The 19801-nt window shown below is 38.5% G+C and overlaps 1 protein-coding gene across 8 annotated transcripts in view; it reads right to left on the minus strand.

Moving 5' to 3' along the window:
* LOC129771795 (protein sax-3) overlaps positions 1-19801 on the minus strand; it is a 561419-nt gene that overhangs the window by 94668 nt on the left and 446950 nt on the right. For all 8 annotated transcript variants that reach the window (XM_055775833.1, XM_055775832.1, XM_055775837.1 and 5 more), the window contains one exon: positions 5655-5924. In XM_055775833.1, coding sequence (XP_055631808.1) covers positions 5655-5924 — 270 coding nt within the window. The remainder of the gene's footprint in view (positions 1-5654; positions 5925-19801) is intronic.

Consider the following 19801-nt stretch of genomic DNA (forward strand, 5'->3'; position numbering starts at 1 on the left):
TTCCTAGTGGGTTCTGGGAATCTCCAGGATTCCTATAAATATGCTATTCATTTTTGAATGCTGTGGATGCTATTGAAAAATTACGTCCCTCCTTATTCCTTTTGACCTCTATGTTCGACGAAGTTATTCAACAGCTATAGACGAGTGCTCCCGTGGCCGAGTGGTTAGCGTCATAACTAACATGCCGGGTGTTCGGGTTCGATTCCCGTTCTGGTCGGGGGAATTTTTCGTCAAAGAAATTTCCTCCGACTTGCACTGTGATCACGCGTATTCTAGAGCTTGCCACTCAGAATGCATTCAAGGCGTGTTATTTGGCATAGAAATCTCAACTAAGTACTAATAAAAATGACGCAAGTAATACTACGTTGAGACGGCGAAGTTCCTCTAGGAACGTTAGTGCCATTGAAGAAGAAGAAGAAGAAGACGAGTGTTGCCTTGCTTGCATCCCGCTGATGTTGTTTCATTCACAAGCAGAAGTATTCTCAAACACTACTAAAATCGATCGGAACGGAATCAAGTCGACACAGGATGAATTAATGAACAATTTCCAAACTAAACTCCTCAGTCAATCAAACGATGACAAATGACTGTCATATGGGGGAACCATCACTTGGTACTGTGGAGGAGCATCCAACTCAGTTTCTTCTTCGAGGAAGACATTCCAAAACAAAACCAAACCATTTTCAATATGAAACCACAATGGTCCGAGATCAGGTAAACGACGATGATTGATTGATGAATCATTATTGCCCTCGCAGAACAATACACTAGTTGATCGCATGTTGCACTTTTTTCATGTCAATGCATTGAAATTTTACCTCGAACACTATTCCGGTGGCCCTTTTCGAAGTTGACATAGACTCGGCTACAGTTGATTATATGCTTGTTGCACCAGCAGCATTATTCCACATTTCATAGCTACATCAATCTATCTTTGGCACCGCATGGACACAACAGCAATGACAATATTTGCAAGTATTAAATGGGGGGTTCAGAATGCAAGGGGTGTAAGTGACTTGATCGATTTCTCTTCATCAACTTTTTATTTAGTTAATAACTCAACTGCAAAAACTTTCCAATTTAAGTTTCCTATAGAATCCGATAGATGAGATTCTGACCTATTTTCCACATTGGTAAATACAGCTGGGAATGTATTTGCAGCTAAGTTCTGACCCAAAGAGAGAGTCGATGTAGAGAAATCGATCAAATCACTTACACCCCTTTCATTATTAGCCCCTCAAATATCATGCTACATGTTATTAAGTATTGCCTCAGTGGAATCGCACCTTTAGACATTGTTCGTACAACGTACCGCACCAAACAAGCGTTCGCCATAGCATGTTTACAGAGCCATACATTGGTGGCTTGAAGCGACTAGGAATATAAACACTTCTCATCATTTTGCGCTATTCTCAATACAAACGCTTCTGTTACTATTACTGGCCTCGAAAATGATCAAGATAAGCGCAGCTGTCATCGTTAGTGGAGAATTTTTTACTACTGGCAAGTGAAACCAAATCACATACAAAATTCCAGAACTACATTTACTTTCTTGGTGGCTAAATAAACGAAATAAACTACTCTTTCTGTTAATCTCAATAATCTCGAAAAGAGTAGCATTGCCTCATTATGATCAAGATTAGCGCAAATGCAATCTTAGTTGAAGGCAGTTTGCGAATGGCACGCGAACCCAAATAACTCATAACATTCCAGCACGACATTCACGATGGTCTAGCTTGGTATTCCCTAAATTTCTTTTTTGACGCACAACCTTAACGGCTGCTTCGTCATAGCGTATATTCAATGCATTGATACAATGTCTAAGACCAATGAAGTTCATATGACGACGGAAAAAACGATCCTAACTGCTTGGAGTAATGAAAAAGACAGAATATTTACCTCATCAGAGATTCATTACTAATACCCTAGCGCAAATATTTCCCTCCCGCTATCTCCCTTCCTTGTTTATACTTATCATCACGGCTGCATAATTTGCACCACCAAACAATCGTCCATCATAGCACCAAAAAATGAGGCGATTGTTGTATCGCGACAGGGCTATAGCGCCCGCGAGCAGATAGAAATGGGGTTTCAGCGTTGCGAAGATGTGCTGTTTGGACATACGGTTTATGAAACACGCACGTACGCACACAAAGCCATAAATCGATGGCTTGAACAACTAAATATAAACACACAATTAACTTCGCTTTGTGCTCTTCTCAACAGAAGCCCTTCCTATTAATATTTCCTGTCTCGATGACCTAAGCTGTCATTCTTGGTGGAGATAGTTTTGCTACAATCATGCGAAACCAAATCATGCACAAAATTCCAGAGCATTTATTTTCTTGGATAGACGATAGCCTAGCTTGATGATTCTCCACACAATTGTGCATCTTAGAACATTAATGGAATGGCGTCAGTTTGATGCAATGATTACAATGCCAGGGACATCAGCGAGTGAGTAATTTGATCGCGTTCACAGCTTAATCCGAAACGGAGGCATGTGATAACGCAAAATATGGAGGCACAAGCAATGTTGATTGCTTTGAATATAGAACGAGATTGAAAGCGAGATCCAATATTTATACTCTAGGCAAATATTCCCCTTCATTGCTCGTCGAAAAGTTGCTCGTTATTGACGGCACGGATAGGAAAGCTCACAAATCAGCAGCAAAAATGTATGAGAAAATGAACCACTTATAATTTTCATGAATTTTAACCATTTACACGCCAGGGGATTGTAATGTACAGCACATCAAACAAATCTTAGGGAATTTCCGATTCGTTTGGTATGTGAAACCCCATAATGCGTTCGTGGCAAAAATAGTTATTAACGTTAACTTTATTTCATAAAAACGTCACTTGTTTTCTGATTTGGCATGATGATTCATGAAAGACGTAGTTCTACGTTAAACATATTATAAATTCGATATTTGAAGCACCATACACCTATGTCAGACACAGCTGCTCGAAACAATTGCAACTTTGTTCGGTGTTCGGGTTCAGTTTTTTACAGTTAAGTGGGGATGGGTTGTGTATGATTGAATCACACGTACGAATTGTTGTTTTTATGCATTATCAAATAGATAACGGTGGTGGATACAAATCTGTAATCGCCTGGGGCCGCACTGTGTCTAGCACGAGAAGAATATTGCATGCTAAGTGCACTATGTACATTGACAATAAAGACACAAATTTCGTGTACTGTTCTTGCGAGAGTAAAAATAAATCATGAATCACCCATCTTCAACTGATTCTTCAAAACCACCCAAACTCATCGGCCCTTCTCAGGGCCACAAAACTTCCGACTAAAGAGCTATTTCGATGCGTTCTGAAAAATATCCGAATCAATCAACAGCGAATTGAAAAGAGAGCTTCTGTGAATTTTGTAGCGTGTTCGGATTTATTAGTGTAAAGATGATGGTATTTTGAGTCATATAGACTTTCTCATACTTTCAGACTTGATCAGTTCATTCGTCCTTAGCCTTAAATACTAGACATTCGGCCTTGAGAAAGATCGTATGGAAAACTTCGCTACCGCTGCCATCTGGACGCTAGCTGGATGACAAATAAATCGTGAATGACTGATTGATGACTTTCACCGATCCGATCAACTAACTTTCGTAAATTCGAGTAGTTTCCGAAGTTAGAAATGGCGTTTAAGTGCTACGTGCTACTGATGTCCATTAGGGATTTTCTTTTGAAAATTTGGATAGAAGTAGTTTAGAGTGTGTTGTTTACATTGTATTTTTATCGCCGTCCGTTTTTCGAAAATTGGAAAAAATGGCCTCATCCGAAAAGTCGCGAATTGATTTTGCGCAAGCATCGAAAACAACTCGGAATCGTGCAGTCAAACCATCGAGCCGAAGGAGAAATGTGGTCATAATGGATGTTCAATCAGGTTCACACGCGTGCCGTGAAAGCGTTTGAGCGGAATCCCAATGCTTCGCTCAGGGATGTGGATAAAAAGTTGAATCTTTTCAAGTCTTTCGTTCAGAGAGCCTAGGACCAGGAGGGACAAAGTGCAGAAGACTCCAAATCGTGACGAACGGCAAAATACGGCAGGAATGTCACGGGCCCGGAAACTGTATACCCAGATGCTGATGAAGCCTCATTGTCTCATCATGGATGATGAGACTTACGTCAAGAGTGGACTTAAGCGTAAGGTAAGCGAGCATACGATTATGGTATTGAAGTTGAATGAAAGAAATATACCAATAGCTTACCAATGGGTTATATTTTATTGTCTGAAATTTTGAAAAGGATCGGTCAACTAGGTTATTTTCTACAGTGTTTTTCCGTGATGCAATTTGATGTGGGACACCCTTTAGACGATTTCATAACAATTATTCTAATGTTGAAGATAGGGGAAGCTTTGGTGCAAAAACAAGATAGATAAAAAAAAGAATTATATTTGAACTTGTATAGGGTCTTTCAGATTAAACGCTCACGCAAAAAAATCGTATAGCTCCTTATATTTTTTTCGCTCCGTCGATGGTAACACTACATTCCTCACTTCGGGACGATAATATTCGGCTACTTGTTCAGTTTGACCGGATGGTTTTTAGTGTCAAGATGTACAATTTACAAGAACCGAAGCCTTAATGAAATTTTGTTATCTTATGGTATGAATGTCAACATTTCTCGTCGTCGATTACTTCCTCTGGGGGTACGTAAAGGGCCGTTGCTATGTTAATAAGCCACAAAATTTTGAGGAACTTAAAGAACGTTATCGAACCTCAACGTTATCGAAAATGTCTTAAAATAAGCTTTATTTTGGTTTTTTTTGAATAAAAGTCGGTTCACTCTTGGAAAAAGTTATTAAAATTTGTCAATAATTTGTCAATTTAGTCAACATAAAAATAAATTACAAGTTAATTCCTAGTATATCAATTTTAAAATTGAATCTAGCCATCCCTAGCTATGGTGGTACAATTGAACTAGTGAGAATTACCACTAACACTGCCTTTGCTACGTGTAAATGAGCACTGTTTCCCTATTCTGAACTTCCTTGCGAGAATATTCCCCCTTCGATGCAAGAAACCGTATCCTTATTTGCGGCCAACTCGACTTGCACTTCCCCATCGACTATTCTTCGGAAGCCACACCACAAAATGTGTGATGTTACATTTCTGCCGAATCATAAAACCCTCAAACCCGGTGCAGCGCCAACCAACCCCCTCCCCAGTGATGGTTGGTATGTGGATCAGGCAGCGGCAGTAATGATAGTGGAAATATGGAAAAGCCACTGCACCGCGAGGGAATCCGAAGAGTGAAAAGACACTTTTGCCAACCCAACTTGAAGAAGTCAACTTGACTTCTTTTCGGTATTTGTTTTATTTTTTGCTGTTCCGAAGGATACGAACTGCGCTGAACAAATGTGCCATTAGCTATTAGATTATTGTTATCGTTCGGACGTGTTTTCACGGCAGAATGTCATAATGCTTCGGAGAATATCCCGGTTGTCAGGGTTGGCGACGGCAAATCAGTTCTCCGCCAGGCGCCCTGATGAACTGCGACAGCACGAAATGAGATTGGATTTCTACGTGGACGGAATTTCGTTATTTTCGTGAGTAGTGCATCGGAGGTGTATCTTTGTTTTGAAAAATGTATGCATTGTCATGTTACGAGTGCGATAGCAGATCAGTACTTACAGTTCACTACCAGATGCGCCTTGGCACTTATCTGCCCGACCGAATTGTGCGCCTCGCAGATGTACATCCCCTGATCATCCTGGGCGACATTTTTGATCACCAAGCTGCGGTCCTCTTCCAGAATCTCCGCCCTCCCAACCGGGATGTGGCCGTTTTCCTTTTTCCACAGGATCTGCGGATGTGGATCGCCCCCGATGGTGCACTGGAATTGCACTCGCTGGCCAACCAGCACCGTGATGTCCGTCGGCTCGCTCATGAAATACGGTTTCACTGCAACAATGAGATGGAAAGTGAAAATATAATAAGAAATAACTCCAGAGCTAATCAGCTTATCTCGAGTGGAACGGAAAACACTTCGATTTCGCGGCGCGCGTCTGTTTGGACGCCATCGTAATTCAATTCCCAGCCAAGCCATTACGGTGCTGTGAATTGATTTTCCCATTATCCGAGTGCCCAAGAAGAACCGTTGTAGATGGGAATGAAATTTCCTTTTTTTGCGATTGATTCGATTATACCTTCTCGAGGAGACGAAGGCGCCAAAAAGATCCCGCCAAGTTCAGGCGCACGTCAGTCATTCAGTCAGTCAGTGCGGGGAAAAATATGCAAATCGAATTTTGCCGGATGCCGATGAGTGGGAATTGTTGGTTGGCATTGTTCACGGATGACAATCGGTGGGTTTGAGCAGGAAAATTGTGGTTGATTGATTGAATTTTGACGAGTGATTGAGGAGGGAACCGCAAAGTGGGCGTTGAAATGTGTGCACTTGTGTTGTCGGATTGCATGCCCGTCAACAGGATTGAGAAGCTTGTCGGCGTTTATCTCTCAAAACCTGGGATTAACTATGTTTATATTCATTTGATCGTGTCGATATGATCCCGGATATGACCAAATGTTCAATTGTTCTGTATTGCAGATACTTGTAACGCGTATGACTAATTTACTCTTCCTTCATAGATTTTTCAGAGATCGAGCTCGAGAAATTCAACAACAGATGAAAACATTGATAAAATAAAGAAAATAGTATTGTTAAATCGTCGAATCACCGTTGGGTGAGTTGCTGAGAGCCTATACGTATTGATTGGCGCCACGTGCAATTCAATTTTTACCAATGAATTGGGTATAAGATGGGTGCTTCAAAATTCGTACCTAAATATTAGTCTATTTCGACTAAAAACAGAATCGCATTAGCATTGCTATGAAGCTGTTGAATTCGGTCCGCGATAACTCAAATTTGTTCCTGAGGATCATAACCGATGACTAATCATGGTCATGATGTGAAACCAAAACTCAATCATTCCAATGCAAGCTGCTGAATTGAATTAGGCGAAACTTGAAGATGAGCCGAAACACGTGCAAACAAATCAGTTGTCGAAATTTAACTGAACATTTAAAATGGCCGAACTTGTTGGCATAAGTGGGTGAAATCGAAAATCGAATATACGTAACCCACGGAAATTCAATCGCCGCGATACTCTTTGAAGAGGCATCGTATTTTTTTTTGCGATACCATATTGCTTAGCGCTCTATACTAACTTACAATAGACACAATAGTACTTTTCATCATAATATAAATTTCTGAACCCGAGTGAACCTTCCGAATACGAGAAACACGAATGAGTTAACGAGAAGTACAGTATATACAAACTTGGGTTTCAAGCGCATTATGAGCTATGGTCCATTTAAGTTTAATTCACTTCCCAATAATTTGAAAGCAATAACCAATGACAATATCTTTAAAAGTAACCTGAAACGTCATATAATCAGGAACGTGAATGAGTATATTATTTGAATGTACCAACCATTTTTTTTTTTTTTTTTCGTTTCTGTATTATAGTGATTTTCAACACATTTTGGCTGGTTCGTCACTTTTTAACTTCCATTTTTGGAAGAATGTCGGGAGTGAGAATTGAACTCGTGACCTTGAGCGTGAGAGGTACGGATGTTACCACTACGCCAGATCGCCTCCTCGATGTACCAACCATTTAGACTTTTATCATTTCGATTTCTTATTGTTGAGTTTGTAGAACCGAACTTCATTTTATTTTATTTATTCATTTTTTGACGTATGGCTACGTCTTACATTAAGGGTGTCAAATCAGGAAACAGGTCACGTTTTTATGAAATAAAGTTGACATTAATAACTATTTCTGCTGCGAATGGATTTTAACGATTTGCATACCAATCGAATCGTAAGTTTGCTAAGATTTGTTTAATATGCTATACATTACATTCCGATAGTCTGTTAAGGGTTTAAATTGATGAATATTGGAAGCATTCCCATTTCCCCAAACATTTGTTCTGTCCATTTGTGTGTTTTCCCGAACAGAGCTGTCAATAACGAGCAACTTATGCAGTCGCTAGAATAGAAATCTGTTCTGATGCACCAAGCTCCTAGCTTTGTTGACGGTTTTGACCGAGAATCGAGAAACGATTTTTCATAAACGGTCATTCTCGCGATATTTCATTTTTATCACTGCAACTGTGTGTTAGTGTTGTTAGACGCGTGTTTGATGCTTGTTGAATGGTGATGCACGGGAGATGCCTCTCGTTAAATACTCAGTGCAATGCGTGCATTGATATAAAGAAACAAATTGCGACATATGACCAATTAGTGTATTGTTCTCGCAAAGGCAAGAAAGAATTTTTGCTTCTCGAAATGACTTTACAAAACCACGCAAGCCATTAAACCTTTTCAGGGTCTCCGGAACTTTTTACTAAAGATTTATTTATGAAATTTCAACGTATTCGCAAATAATATCCGAAATGATAAACCAACAATTTTCAATAAAAAAAAGATTGCGTAGTCCTACGTCTTAAACGGTAGTGTCTCGGATACAACCCCTCGATTTTTTTGTATTCTTATATTGTAAATCAGTTTGAAATACTTTCCAAAGCCTTCGATGTTATTTCTGTTTTTGTTTTATTTATTTATTTATTCATTTACTTTTTGTTTTTCTATTTTGAATGAATCCCTTGAAAGGAACTAAGTTCCACTGGGATTCCATTCAGTTTAATAGTTATTATTTACCCTCCGCGTTTCTTCTTTTTCTTTAATTTGTTTTTTTTAAATTTATGTTAGTCCTGTACCATAGGGCTCCTTATGAGCCTTTTGGTGTGGGGTCAGTAGAGGGTATATATAAAAGCAGAGATGATCCACCAAAACATCTTTAATAAAGAAAGAAAAAAAGTCACAGGAGGGTTGTGTCCGAGACACGACCGCATAGTCGACGTAGGATTCCGTTAGGCTATCTGTTGATTTTGGATATGTTTGAAGAATTACATAGTTAAACTCTTTGATAATAATTAGGTGGCTCTGAATCAGGGCCGTTTTGTTTGGTTGTTGGGTATTGTTTATACATTCCACCAGTGTTTACCGAGTAATGATGACAGAAGGATGGTAAACAGTTGGTGGATGGTACGTATCAGATAAAAGATCCGAAGTGGAACGAAATATGATGAAAACTGCCCTCTGTGATCCTAGACGAGATGCCTCCTTTGTTATGTATGGATGAAATAAAGAAAAAAAACTCACCAATGTAATATAAAATAATTACCAATACCGAACACAATTATCTATTTTTATCATCAGTAAAAACATGTTACTTTAATACAGAGAAAACATATTTGAAATGGAAAAGGTAATTTTGTTTTATAGTTTTTACTTACTGAGTGTAAACACAATCCCAAGGGGAATTTTTATTGGACTAACAACAACTAATATTATATGTAGAGCATATGGGAAATTACTATTTCTAATATTTCTTCACTTTTCCAATTTTTCTCGCCGTATAAACTTTCCTTGGGTGAAAATGACCACAACAAAACAGATAGCTTAAATTAAACGACTCGTTCTCGAGCGGGAACACGTATTGGTTTTTATTTATGAAAATTGAAATAAATCGTTTCATACATCAAGTCATTTTTAACACAACTGCTACCAAATACGATTTTACTCTTACACTTGTGTTAAATTTTTGGCAATACATGATCGGTCATTGATATGAAATTTCACGAAGCAATCAACATTAAATTCCAAATATAAATTTTATTTGCTAGTAATTATTTACAATGTAATTATTATTATTTGCAATGCCGATTTCCCCCGGGCAGCTTGGTTTTTATGTCTCTGGTAGGGACCCGCCGCATGTGTCGTCAATTTCGACCAATCAGAAGTGGGTATTTCCGTTAGGATAGCGGTTGAGATTTTTCAATTGTTCGATAGTTAGTTTCATGACGTATATTATTTTCTTCAACATAAAAAATTGTTATGGAGTACCGAAATCGATTGACGCCAAAATTCCATTAATCCATCATGAAATGACTGAGCAATAAGCATTTGAAATTGGACAATTTTCACAATGTGCTCGATTTTCGATTTTCAATTTGTACCCCAATATGTTCCCGAAAGACGTAATCCTACGTCAAAATTATGGCCTAATTGGGTAATTATGTTTCTTCCTAACGTAGTACATTTAAAAACAAGCCAGCCATACTACAACACATACTCAACCAATTGTACCAATAGTACAACAGACATCATATACAGTCAATCGCAAAATTGAGTATACACCCCATGGTGGTTTGTTATTTTTGAGTTTTTCGGCGTTAAAAAGTAAATAATTAAAATCGTCAAATTGATACAATAAAATAGTGATTAGAAAAAAAAATTAAATGGTCACATTTCTACTACATGTTTAAAACGCAAACAAAAAATCTTCAATTCAGACGTTGCAAAATTGAGTGTACAGTTCAAGTTGTTCTTAAAAAGAAAAGCGCCGAGGCGAGATGCTCTCCCAGATTGCCTTAATTGTCGTTTTGAGTTCCGCTTCCTTCCCTGGATGTTTTGTCTAACCACCATAGAAACATTTATTGCACCCTAAAACCTTTACATGTTAAATTATGTTTCATTCACTTGTCGTCTCGAGTAATGCAGAAATTTGTGTTTCATTTGTATGACAGTTTTTTCTTGAAAGCTAAGGATTTTTCACCTAACATATCTCGATATCAGAGATGAAATTTTTTCGTTTTTGAGATATGATTTTTCAAATTTAAGCAATGGTTCGAAAAAACATTTTTTTTCCCTTTTTCCACAAAAAAAATCATAACTTTTAAATTACTGGACCGATTTAGATGATCGACATATCAAATTGAAGCCTATGATTTAGTTTTCTTTGGAAAATTATTACTTTTACGAAAAATTTGGATTTTTGCTTCTGTAATGATTAATAGAATTAGTTTTTCATAGTTTTCTCGGTTAAGGTTAACGGATATCATATTTTTTATATTTTTTTTGGAAAGCTGAAAATTTTTTACATAATATATCACGATATCAGATATGCTATTTTTTCCATTTTGAGTTATTATTTCGCAAATTTAACATGTTTTAAGTCTTCGTTCAATATTCCTATGTGACTAGACTAGACATATGCGACTAGAATTCAATCTTAACGCAAGTGTGATATTTTTTCGTAGAAAAGATAGCTGGCTTCAAAAATGTCAATCATCTAAATCGGTTCAGTAGTTCAAATGTTATGAATTTTTGAAAAAAGTCATTTTTGGACAAAAGGAGAAAACGGTTTTTTGGACCACCTTAAAATGGAAATGGTCACCCTAGTGAGAAAATAGAAAAATACGGGTCTAATGTTTTGCGGTAAAGAACAAAACTGCCACCTTTCACAAAAATCTGAGAACCACTATATCGGTTTGGCATGGAATGTGACGTGGTCTTGCTGCGCTTTGATGAATTTTGGATGTAAGAAGATAACGTCCACGCTCTTGTGCGTACTAACTACCACTGTATATTTTTAACAGCCTTTCACTTAAATACTAGTTTACAATTCTTAGCTTAACTCTACACAAAATAATTGCTGTTTGTTACTGAGCGAAGCATCGCACAGGGAAATGGTGAAAGTGGAAAATGAAAGAGATAGAATGACGACGGGTTTCCGCCTTCCTTACACAAACATGGCTCAAGTAGGTCGAGAAATAAAACATCTGGCGCTTGCGTCGTGTGACGATTTGTGCACATGACGGTGCAAGTGTTGTGTTTATTTCTTGCGTGAGAAAAGGTTGTTTCTTCGGTTATGTATTGTTTAGTGGGTGACCAATAATTTATGACCTGTGGTTAACGCGGATTTGTGATTTGGGATAATGCCAAATCATGATTATGCGAAATGCCACAAATGGCTATAGGGAAGCCGCAGGTAAGACGAACAGTGGGACAGGTGGTTGATTTGTATGATTGCATTAAGAATTTCAAATTTCTGTTGATTGGGAAACCCTTCTACATACTATTCTATAATATTTAAACCATCCTATGACAATGAATACTGATCAAAAGTGGAATAGAGAAACAAAACCAGAAAATCGAAAATGACTCCGCCTGTGGATGTAATTTTCAGGGCTTCAATATTAAGCATTTTGAGAGGTTTAATTGCAAAATTGAATTCGCTGATGGTTATATTTCGGTTTGTGAGTTGACAGAAAAGCGATATAAGGTATGTACGGAAAAGTAAATTCGTTCGTAAGTGGTAAATTGAAATTATTGAAATAATTGCACCGGTGGGGTTCAAATGGACAGTAACTTCCATAATCACATCCAATGCATGATGGAAAGTGAAGGGAAGAATATAGAACTCTTTTTCATATTGCTTTCTCTTTTTGTTCTATTTCAGTTACTGAACGCACAAACACTGAGAGAGAGTGAAATTATTCCTCTCGCCGAGCGATAAACCTCTACGCTTCGTATATTATGCACCTTTCCATATTCCCCACCACTACATGTCCATTATACCCGCACCGATAAAAATGTTCTACTTTTCGGCTTGTTTTTATTTCAGTAAAAAGCATGGAAAAACACATTTTTATAAAACATTTGGCCAGTTATTTCCAAAACCAGTATATTGAACTGTAAGAAACTGCTTTTAAATTTTTGAAAACATGAGTTTCCAAAGATACAATTGAAGTTTTCCTTAACATGTCCGTCTTACCCCCATCTCCCTCAGATATAGATTGGGTTCTTCCGACAGCAGCTGCTATTTCCCGATTGTCGTTCCTATAAAAGTTTTACTTCTTTTCATTGTGCATGTAACAATATCTATGTCTTTCCTCTTATTTGCCATTTTGATAAAAGTCACAGGAGGGTTGTGTCCGAGACACGACCGCATAATTGACGTAGGATTCCGTTAGGTTATCTGTTGATTTTGGATAATTACATCGTTAAACTCTTTGATAATGATTAGGTGGACCTGAAAAGGGCCGTTTTGTTTGGTTGTTGGGTATTTGTTCATTCCACCAGTGTTTAACGGGTGATGATGACAGAAGGATGATAAACAGTCGTTGGATGGTGCGTATCAGATAAAGGATACCGAAGTGGAACGAGATATGATGAGAACCGGCCTCTATAATCCTAGACGAGATGCCTCTTGTGATATGTATTGATGAAATAAAGAAAAAAAAATCAACAATGTAATATAAGATAATTATTAATACCGAACACAATTATCAATTTTTATTATCAGTAAAAACATGTTACTTTAATATAGCGAAAATATATATATAATTATAATTTTCTTTTATAATTTTTACTTTCTGATTGTTTATTCAACCCAATGTGAATTTTAATTGGACTAACAATACCTAATGCTATATGTACACCTAATACTATATGCACTATATGTAGTGAGACACTATGTTGTACGGGAAAGGGTTAACACAACGGCTATCGTACACAATTTTACACCTACCCTTGTGCTAATTTTTTCACAATACACGATCGGACATTGATATGGAGTTTCACGAAGCAACCAACATTAAAGTTCCAAATTTAAATTTTATTTGCTAGAATTAATCGTATCACTCTTCTTACTTGTAATATAAAAATGTCCCTGACTTTCATGTATTTGCAATGCCGATTTCCATCAGGCAGCTTGGTTTTGATGTCTCTGTTTGGGAACACATCTCGGCGGGAGCAAAAGCTCTCCCTACTTTCATGTATTTGCAATACCGATTTCCCCTAGGCAGCTTGGTTTTGATGTCTCTGTTAGGGAACCGCCGCATGTGTCGTCAATTTCGACCAATCAGAAGTGGGTATTTCCGTTATAATAGGAGTTGAGATTTTTCAATTGTTTGATAGTTAGTTTAATGATATATATTATTTTATTCAATATAAAAAATTGTTATGGAGTGCCGAAATCGATTGACGCAAAAATTTCATCAATCCATCATGAAATGACTGAGCAATAAGCGTTTGAAATTGGACAATTTTCGCGATGTGCTCGATTCTCGATTTACAATTTGTACCCCAATATGTTCCCGAAAGACGTAATCCAACGTAAAAAACTTTTTCAAACATCAATCAAAAATCAACTTTCAGGAATAAATAGTTAGCAAAAAACTTTTGCGGGATTTTATTCCGCGTATGGCTAGTTAAATGTGTGAGTAATTATTATACATCAGAAGAATAAATGTATTAAAAATATTTTGTACCAAATGAATGGAAAGTATCGTCAATTAGCATGTTTACACTCAATCTTGCGATTGACTGTATAAAGTCAATTGAGAATCCTAGAATCCAGATCCACTTTTAAACGTTTGAGAAACAACTGATGTTCATTGAGGTTATGGTTTGGATGGATGGTGAGTGACAGATTGATCGAGTGTGATTGAAGGTGTGCTAGTTTTGTGTTCCATCTTTTTTGACATACCAAAGCCACCAATGTTACTGTAAACTATATAGGGTAAATGATCTTGGTTTGTCCGATTTGGGGTGTTTTTACTAGTTGTCACTAGTAAATGCAAATCGATTTTTCTTCATGAATATCACATATAATCGATACGAGTTTGGGTTTGTTGAAAAGCCACAAGTCTCTAGTTGCTAATACTAACATAAGGTGTAGAAATTATTCATTTTTTTTATGTTTTTTAACGATGTTTCGTAAAGAGGAATTATGATCATGGTTTGTCCGGTTTTAGAAATCACAATTTTTGAATGGAAACATTCGGATTCACAAGTAGATGTTGCATTTATCATTGCTCGAGTTTACTGTCATCATATTGATCGATTCATAATTTAGGCTTTCTTGAGAATATCGCATTTTCTTGGGCATTTAAAAAGTTAAGACACCTAAGACACTCAACATAGAGAAACTTTATTTCTGCTACACGCGAAGGACACAATAAACAAACTGCAGCGCGCCAAGCGGTTGCCATAGAAATCATGTGGATAAAACAACCTTATTCAATTGGACAACTCCTGCTGAATTAGAGCATTCAAAAAAGTGGACAAACCATGATCATATTTACCTAAATAACCTAAATCATTTACCTTAATCGTAATAAAAAAAATCAATTTTGTCTCGTAAATGTGTGGGCGTGACAGTCAATTTTGACGTTGGCCTTTATGGCCAATTTAAGAGGAAACGTCAAACTTGTCAAATTTCTCAGGAAGAACCTTTGCTGCGAGCCCCGTGAGCGCGGCTGATCACCACTGCTGAAAGTAATGCTTAAAATTATATATTACTAACTAATCCGGCAAACTTCGTGCTGCCTATAATTTATTTTTCGTTATAACATTCACGTTTTCTTACTAAGCACACGTTCATGGGTCCAATCGCAGAACTGTTCATTGATTGATCATCTAATCTACCCTTTAAAATTACCTTTTATTATAAAATTCCTAGTATTTCTACCAAAGCTTGTCATTATAATATCAGATTATTTTCAGACACAATTCTCGTTCAAGATTGTTCAACCATTTGCAAATAACATGTTTCTCCGTTACATGGAATTAATTTTTGATACAGAAAATATGTTAGAATAAAGACAGCCCTTAATCGGACAATTCCTTTTTCGAGTTTTGCTCTTATCAACAAATTCGGTGATCCATTTTTATTTATATAGATAGAAAAAGATATAGGAGTGCGTTTTATCACATTAAAAACCATTTTCGCTTTCGAACAAAGATCAATTTCGTTAGCGCAAACATCAAATGGACTAACAACGCATGTCACTATGTAATTGTAGAACATATGAGAAATAAGTTTTCCGAATTTTCCCATTTTCCTTCAGAGTTTCCCGAAAATTTTCAATTGTCATGTTTGTTTGAAATGTGTGTTATTTTTATGGGACTCTCTCTCCAATCCAGAGGAAGGAGGGGTGTCATACCATCATAGAAACATTTCTCGTTCCCAAAAATCCTTACATCCCAAATGTGGCTCCATTTGTTTGATTAGTTCTCGAGTAATGCAGAAGTTTGTGTTTCATTTGTATGGCAGCCCCCCTCTTAGAGAGGGAATAGGTGTGTTCGAACACTTCAACAGTTCTTAATTGAGGGCGAAATATGCCTTTCCGAAGCATCCAATCGTATATTGTGTGGCAGGGCAAGCACAACGACACGTTTATTGCTCCAGGACTGTCGGAAGAACTTACAACCTGAAAAAGACACTAGACCATGGCAAGACTCAAAACTTTCCCTTTCTATTTTTTTATGCCGTTCCATTGATTGTAGTCCTTTTTATAACTTCCGCTTTGTATTCTCCTGTCTGCCGAACACCACACATATATTTCGGGGTCGGTAAACAATGAATAAAATTGTATATCTATCACAGTGCCGCCCGTGGTGATAATTAGAACATGGACTTATGGGGTTTCTCTAACAAACGAATATATTCAACCCCAATTTAAGGGGGTTCGTAGAAATAATTTTTCCTGAAATTTAGATATTTTTTATAAAAATTGCGTTTATGGGCTTTCTCAAACAAACGATTCATTTGTAATCTCCACAAGATTTTCGTATCTATTATTAGTTTCATGACCTATTGTTTCACACAATTTTGTGTTTGTTTTTTATACTTACTGCAATTACCCATCAAAAGAGAATTATTTGCTATTGCAATTAAATTTTAATAATACCATCTATTTTATCGATAACAGAGCTATTAATAATGAAAAATATACAAATCGAGCTTGGCTAAATAAATTGGAAACTGCTACTCGCCTCAAACGGGCCCTCCAGTCAACTTATAGCAAAATACTCATCTTCTGTGTGTGGCCAAGCCGTATAAAACATTCATCTTCAAATTATCTTAATTTCCGCACGCTTACAACTTACGACGTTGTTTGTGTGAGTGTGAAAATGTTTCGAAATAAATAATTTGTCTTCCGAGAAGGCAGCTACTAAATATCGTACCCGCCTTCCTCCGGGCGGTCCAAACTTTTTCACTCCCTCTCCGCGTGACCCTCAGTCTCTTGGACGGGGAGCAGGGGGAATACTTCTTCCTGCCGCCAACAATTGCCCCGCCGCATCTTATCTCGGTCCAATTCTGTGCCGACGGCCGACGAATGTACTTTGTGCTAAGCAGCAAATGAAATAACTTGCCTTCATGTTAAATTAAATCCCATTAGCAACTAAGTGAACTTGCACACACCGTTCGAATGGTCCTCCCCCGCACCGTCGTCATCCAGCCAGCGATGCCAGCGCCCATTTTGCATGCAATCATGTTGTAAATATAGAAAGCCCGGTTTTCCGCTAGACCAAGTAGGAGATTCTTCTCGCCTGGCCATGCAGTTCTATTCATTACTCGGTGGGGCCGGGGCACATCGTGTGTATGTGTATGTGTGTGTGTGTGCCTGTAATTAATAACATTCGGTTTCCTCCCACCCGCCGTCGTCTCATTTTCCCCTGCGCTCACGAAGGAATGCTTATTTCAGCCAAAGAGTCTGAGAATTTGCATGCTGCAGCAGCCGTGGATGCTACCTGCAGTACACGTTACACCCGCCGGTTACGCTCCCCTCCTCCCCAAGCTGGACCATCTCCTGTCGGTGTGCATTAAAGAAAAGCGAACGTCGTCCCGTCCGATGCTGTCGCTGCAGAATGTACAAGTTCATGGATATATTTATATTATCAACTCTCCGGCTGGAAACTATTGCTCTTGTCCAGTGTTGGACCGCTTGGAATGGAACCGATAGTACAAGGTTCTTAATTTTTGCTACCAGCTCAACCAGGTTTCCGAGTGTGTTTGGCTTTCTGAGAGATAACGTTAATGGAGGCTGCTCGGAACGGGTGCCCGTTATTGGGAGTAAGTCTTGCAATTAACTTAATTTGCATAATCCATGTTTAGAAGTATTGAGTATTGATTAGTGCGATTAGGGGAATCATACAAACAACCTGACGAGCGGACCGAGAACCTCGGGATCGGTCTGTCCAGCGGGGTAGAAAGGGATTATTTACCGCTGCCATAATTACCGGTCTTCACTGATAACGTTGGTACTAAGAACGGGTAAGAGGAGTCGGATGGTCACATTTAGATCACATTATGTTTTTTCTCTCCATAAAGGGTGTGTCACATCAAATTGCATCACGGAAAAAACGCTGTAGAAATTCGCCCAGTAGACCGATCCTTTTGAAAATTTTATACAGTAAAATAAAAACTATTAGACAACTTTTGGTATTTTCTTTTTATTTATACTTCGAGCCCAAGCCCGTATGCTCGCACCTTCCTCTTTACCCCGTCCATAAGGTTCTGTACAACGTCAGGTTGTAGTTTTTTTTTTGAACAGAAATCCATTTTCTCTTGAAGTCCGCCTCCGATTTGACAACTTTTGGGTTCTTCCGGAGGGCCTGCTACATAATCGCCCAATATTTCTCTATTGGGCGAAGGTCCGGCGCGTTGGGCGGGTTCATTCCTTTGGCGCGAAGGTGACCCCGTTGGCTTCGTACCACTCCAACACGTCCTTTGAATAGTAGCACGAAGCGAGATCCGGCCAGAAGATGGTCAGGCCCTCGTGCTGCTTCAATAGTGGTAGTAAGCGCTTCTGTAGGCACTCCTTAAGGTAAACCTTCCCGTTTACCGTGCCGGTAATCACGAAGGGGGCGCTCCGCTTTCCGCAAGAGCAGATCGCTTGCCACACCATGTACTTTTTGGCAAACTTGGATAGTTTCTGCTTGCGAATCTCCTCCGGAACGCTGAATTTGTCCTCTGCGGAGAAGAACAACAGGCCCGGCAGCTGACGAAAGTCCGCTTTGACGTAGGTTTCGTCGTCCATTACCAGGCAATGCGGCTTCGTCAGCATTTCGGTGTACAGCTTCCGGGCTCTCGTCTTCCCCTCCATGTTTTTCCTTTCGTCGCGGTTAGGAGCCTTCTGAACCTTGTATGTACGCAGGCCCTCCCGCTGCTTGGTCCGCCGGACGAATGAACTTGACAAATTCAGCTTATTGGCGACATCCCGGACCGAACTTCTCGGATCACGTCTAAACTGCTTAACGCGCTTGTGATCTTTTTCACTGACGGAGCATCCATTAATGCCGTTCTTCACCTTCCGGTCGATGGTTAGGTTCTCGAAGTATCGTTTTAGTACTCTGCTGACCGTGGATTGGACGATTCCCAGCGTCTTACCGATGTCCCGATGTGACAACTCCGGATTCTCGAAATGAGTGCACAGGATTAATTCACGACGCTTTTTTTCGTTCGACGACATTTTTCCAAATTTACGAAAAATTGACAGTGAAGCATGGCCAACGTGATCTATACACTCTTATCTGATTATAAGCGAAAGCTGAAGATATAATTCCTAAAAATTAAATTTCTACAGCGTTTTTTCCGTGATGCAATTTGATGTGACACACCCTTTAATCGAGCGTAGAGAATCAATTAGAGCGCAATATTTCTCAGGCGATTGCTAATCTTAAGAAACGAATACCCTAATCTTGAGACTCTCTACAAGAAAAATACAGTAAGACTCTGATTATCCGCGAGTGGATGATTCCTTGTGCGAATTAATCGAGAAAGCGAGTTGCACAGTAATTCCATTGACCATCCCGAAATTTGTCAGTGAGTGGGCTTCTGCTCTTTTGTTTTGGTCATGACTTGACAGTATCTGACCAATGGTGTACATGATCTTAAAGATGGATAGGGTCATTCGTGTATATAGAAATCTCATGTCACGGTGTTAGTGACCGAACTTTTCCGAAATGGCTCGAATGGTTTAAATGAAACTATGCATAAAAACATGATAGGCATGAGAATAAGTCGTAAAGTATATATTATACCGCTACGTACCGATTACCATATACAGGGTACTTTCGATATAACGTACATTTTACTTTCAAAATTGTACGTTTTATCGAATTGTACGTTATATCGAAGCAT

This window comes from Toxorhynchites rutilus, chromosome 2 (assembly GCF_029784135.1).
Source record: "Toxorhynchites rutilus septentrionalis strain SRP chromosome 2, ASM2978413v1, whole genome shotgun sequence".
Lineage (NCBI taxonomy): Eukaryota > Metazoa > Arthropoda > Insecta > Diptera > Culicidae > Toxorhynchites > Toxorhynchites rutilus.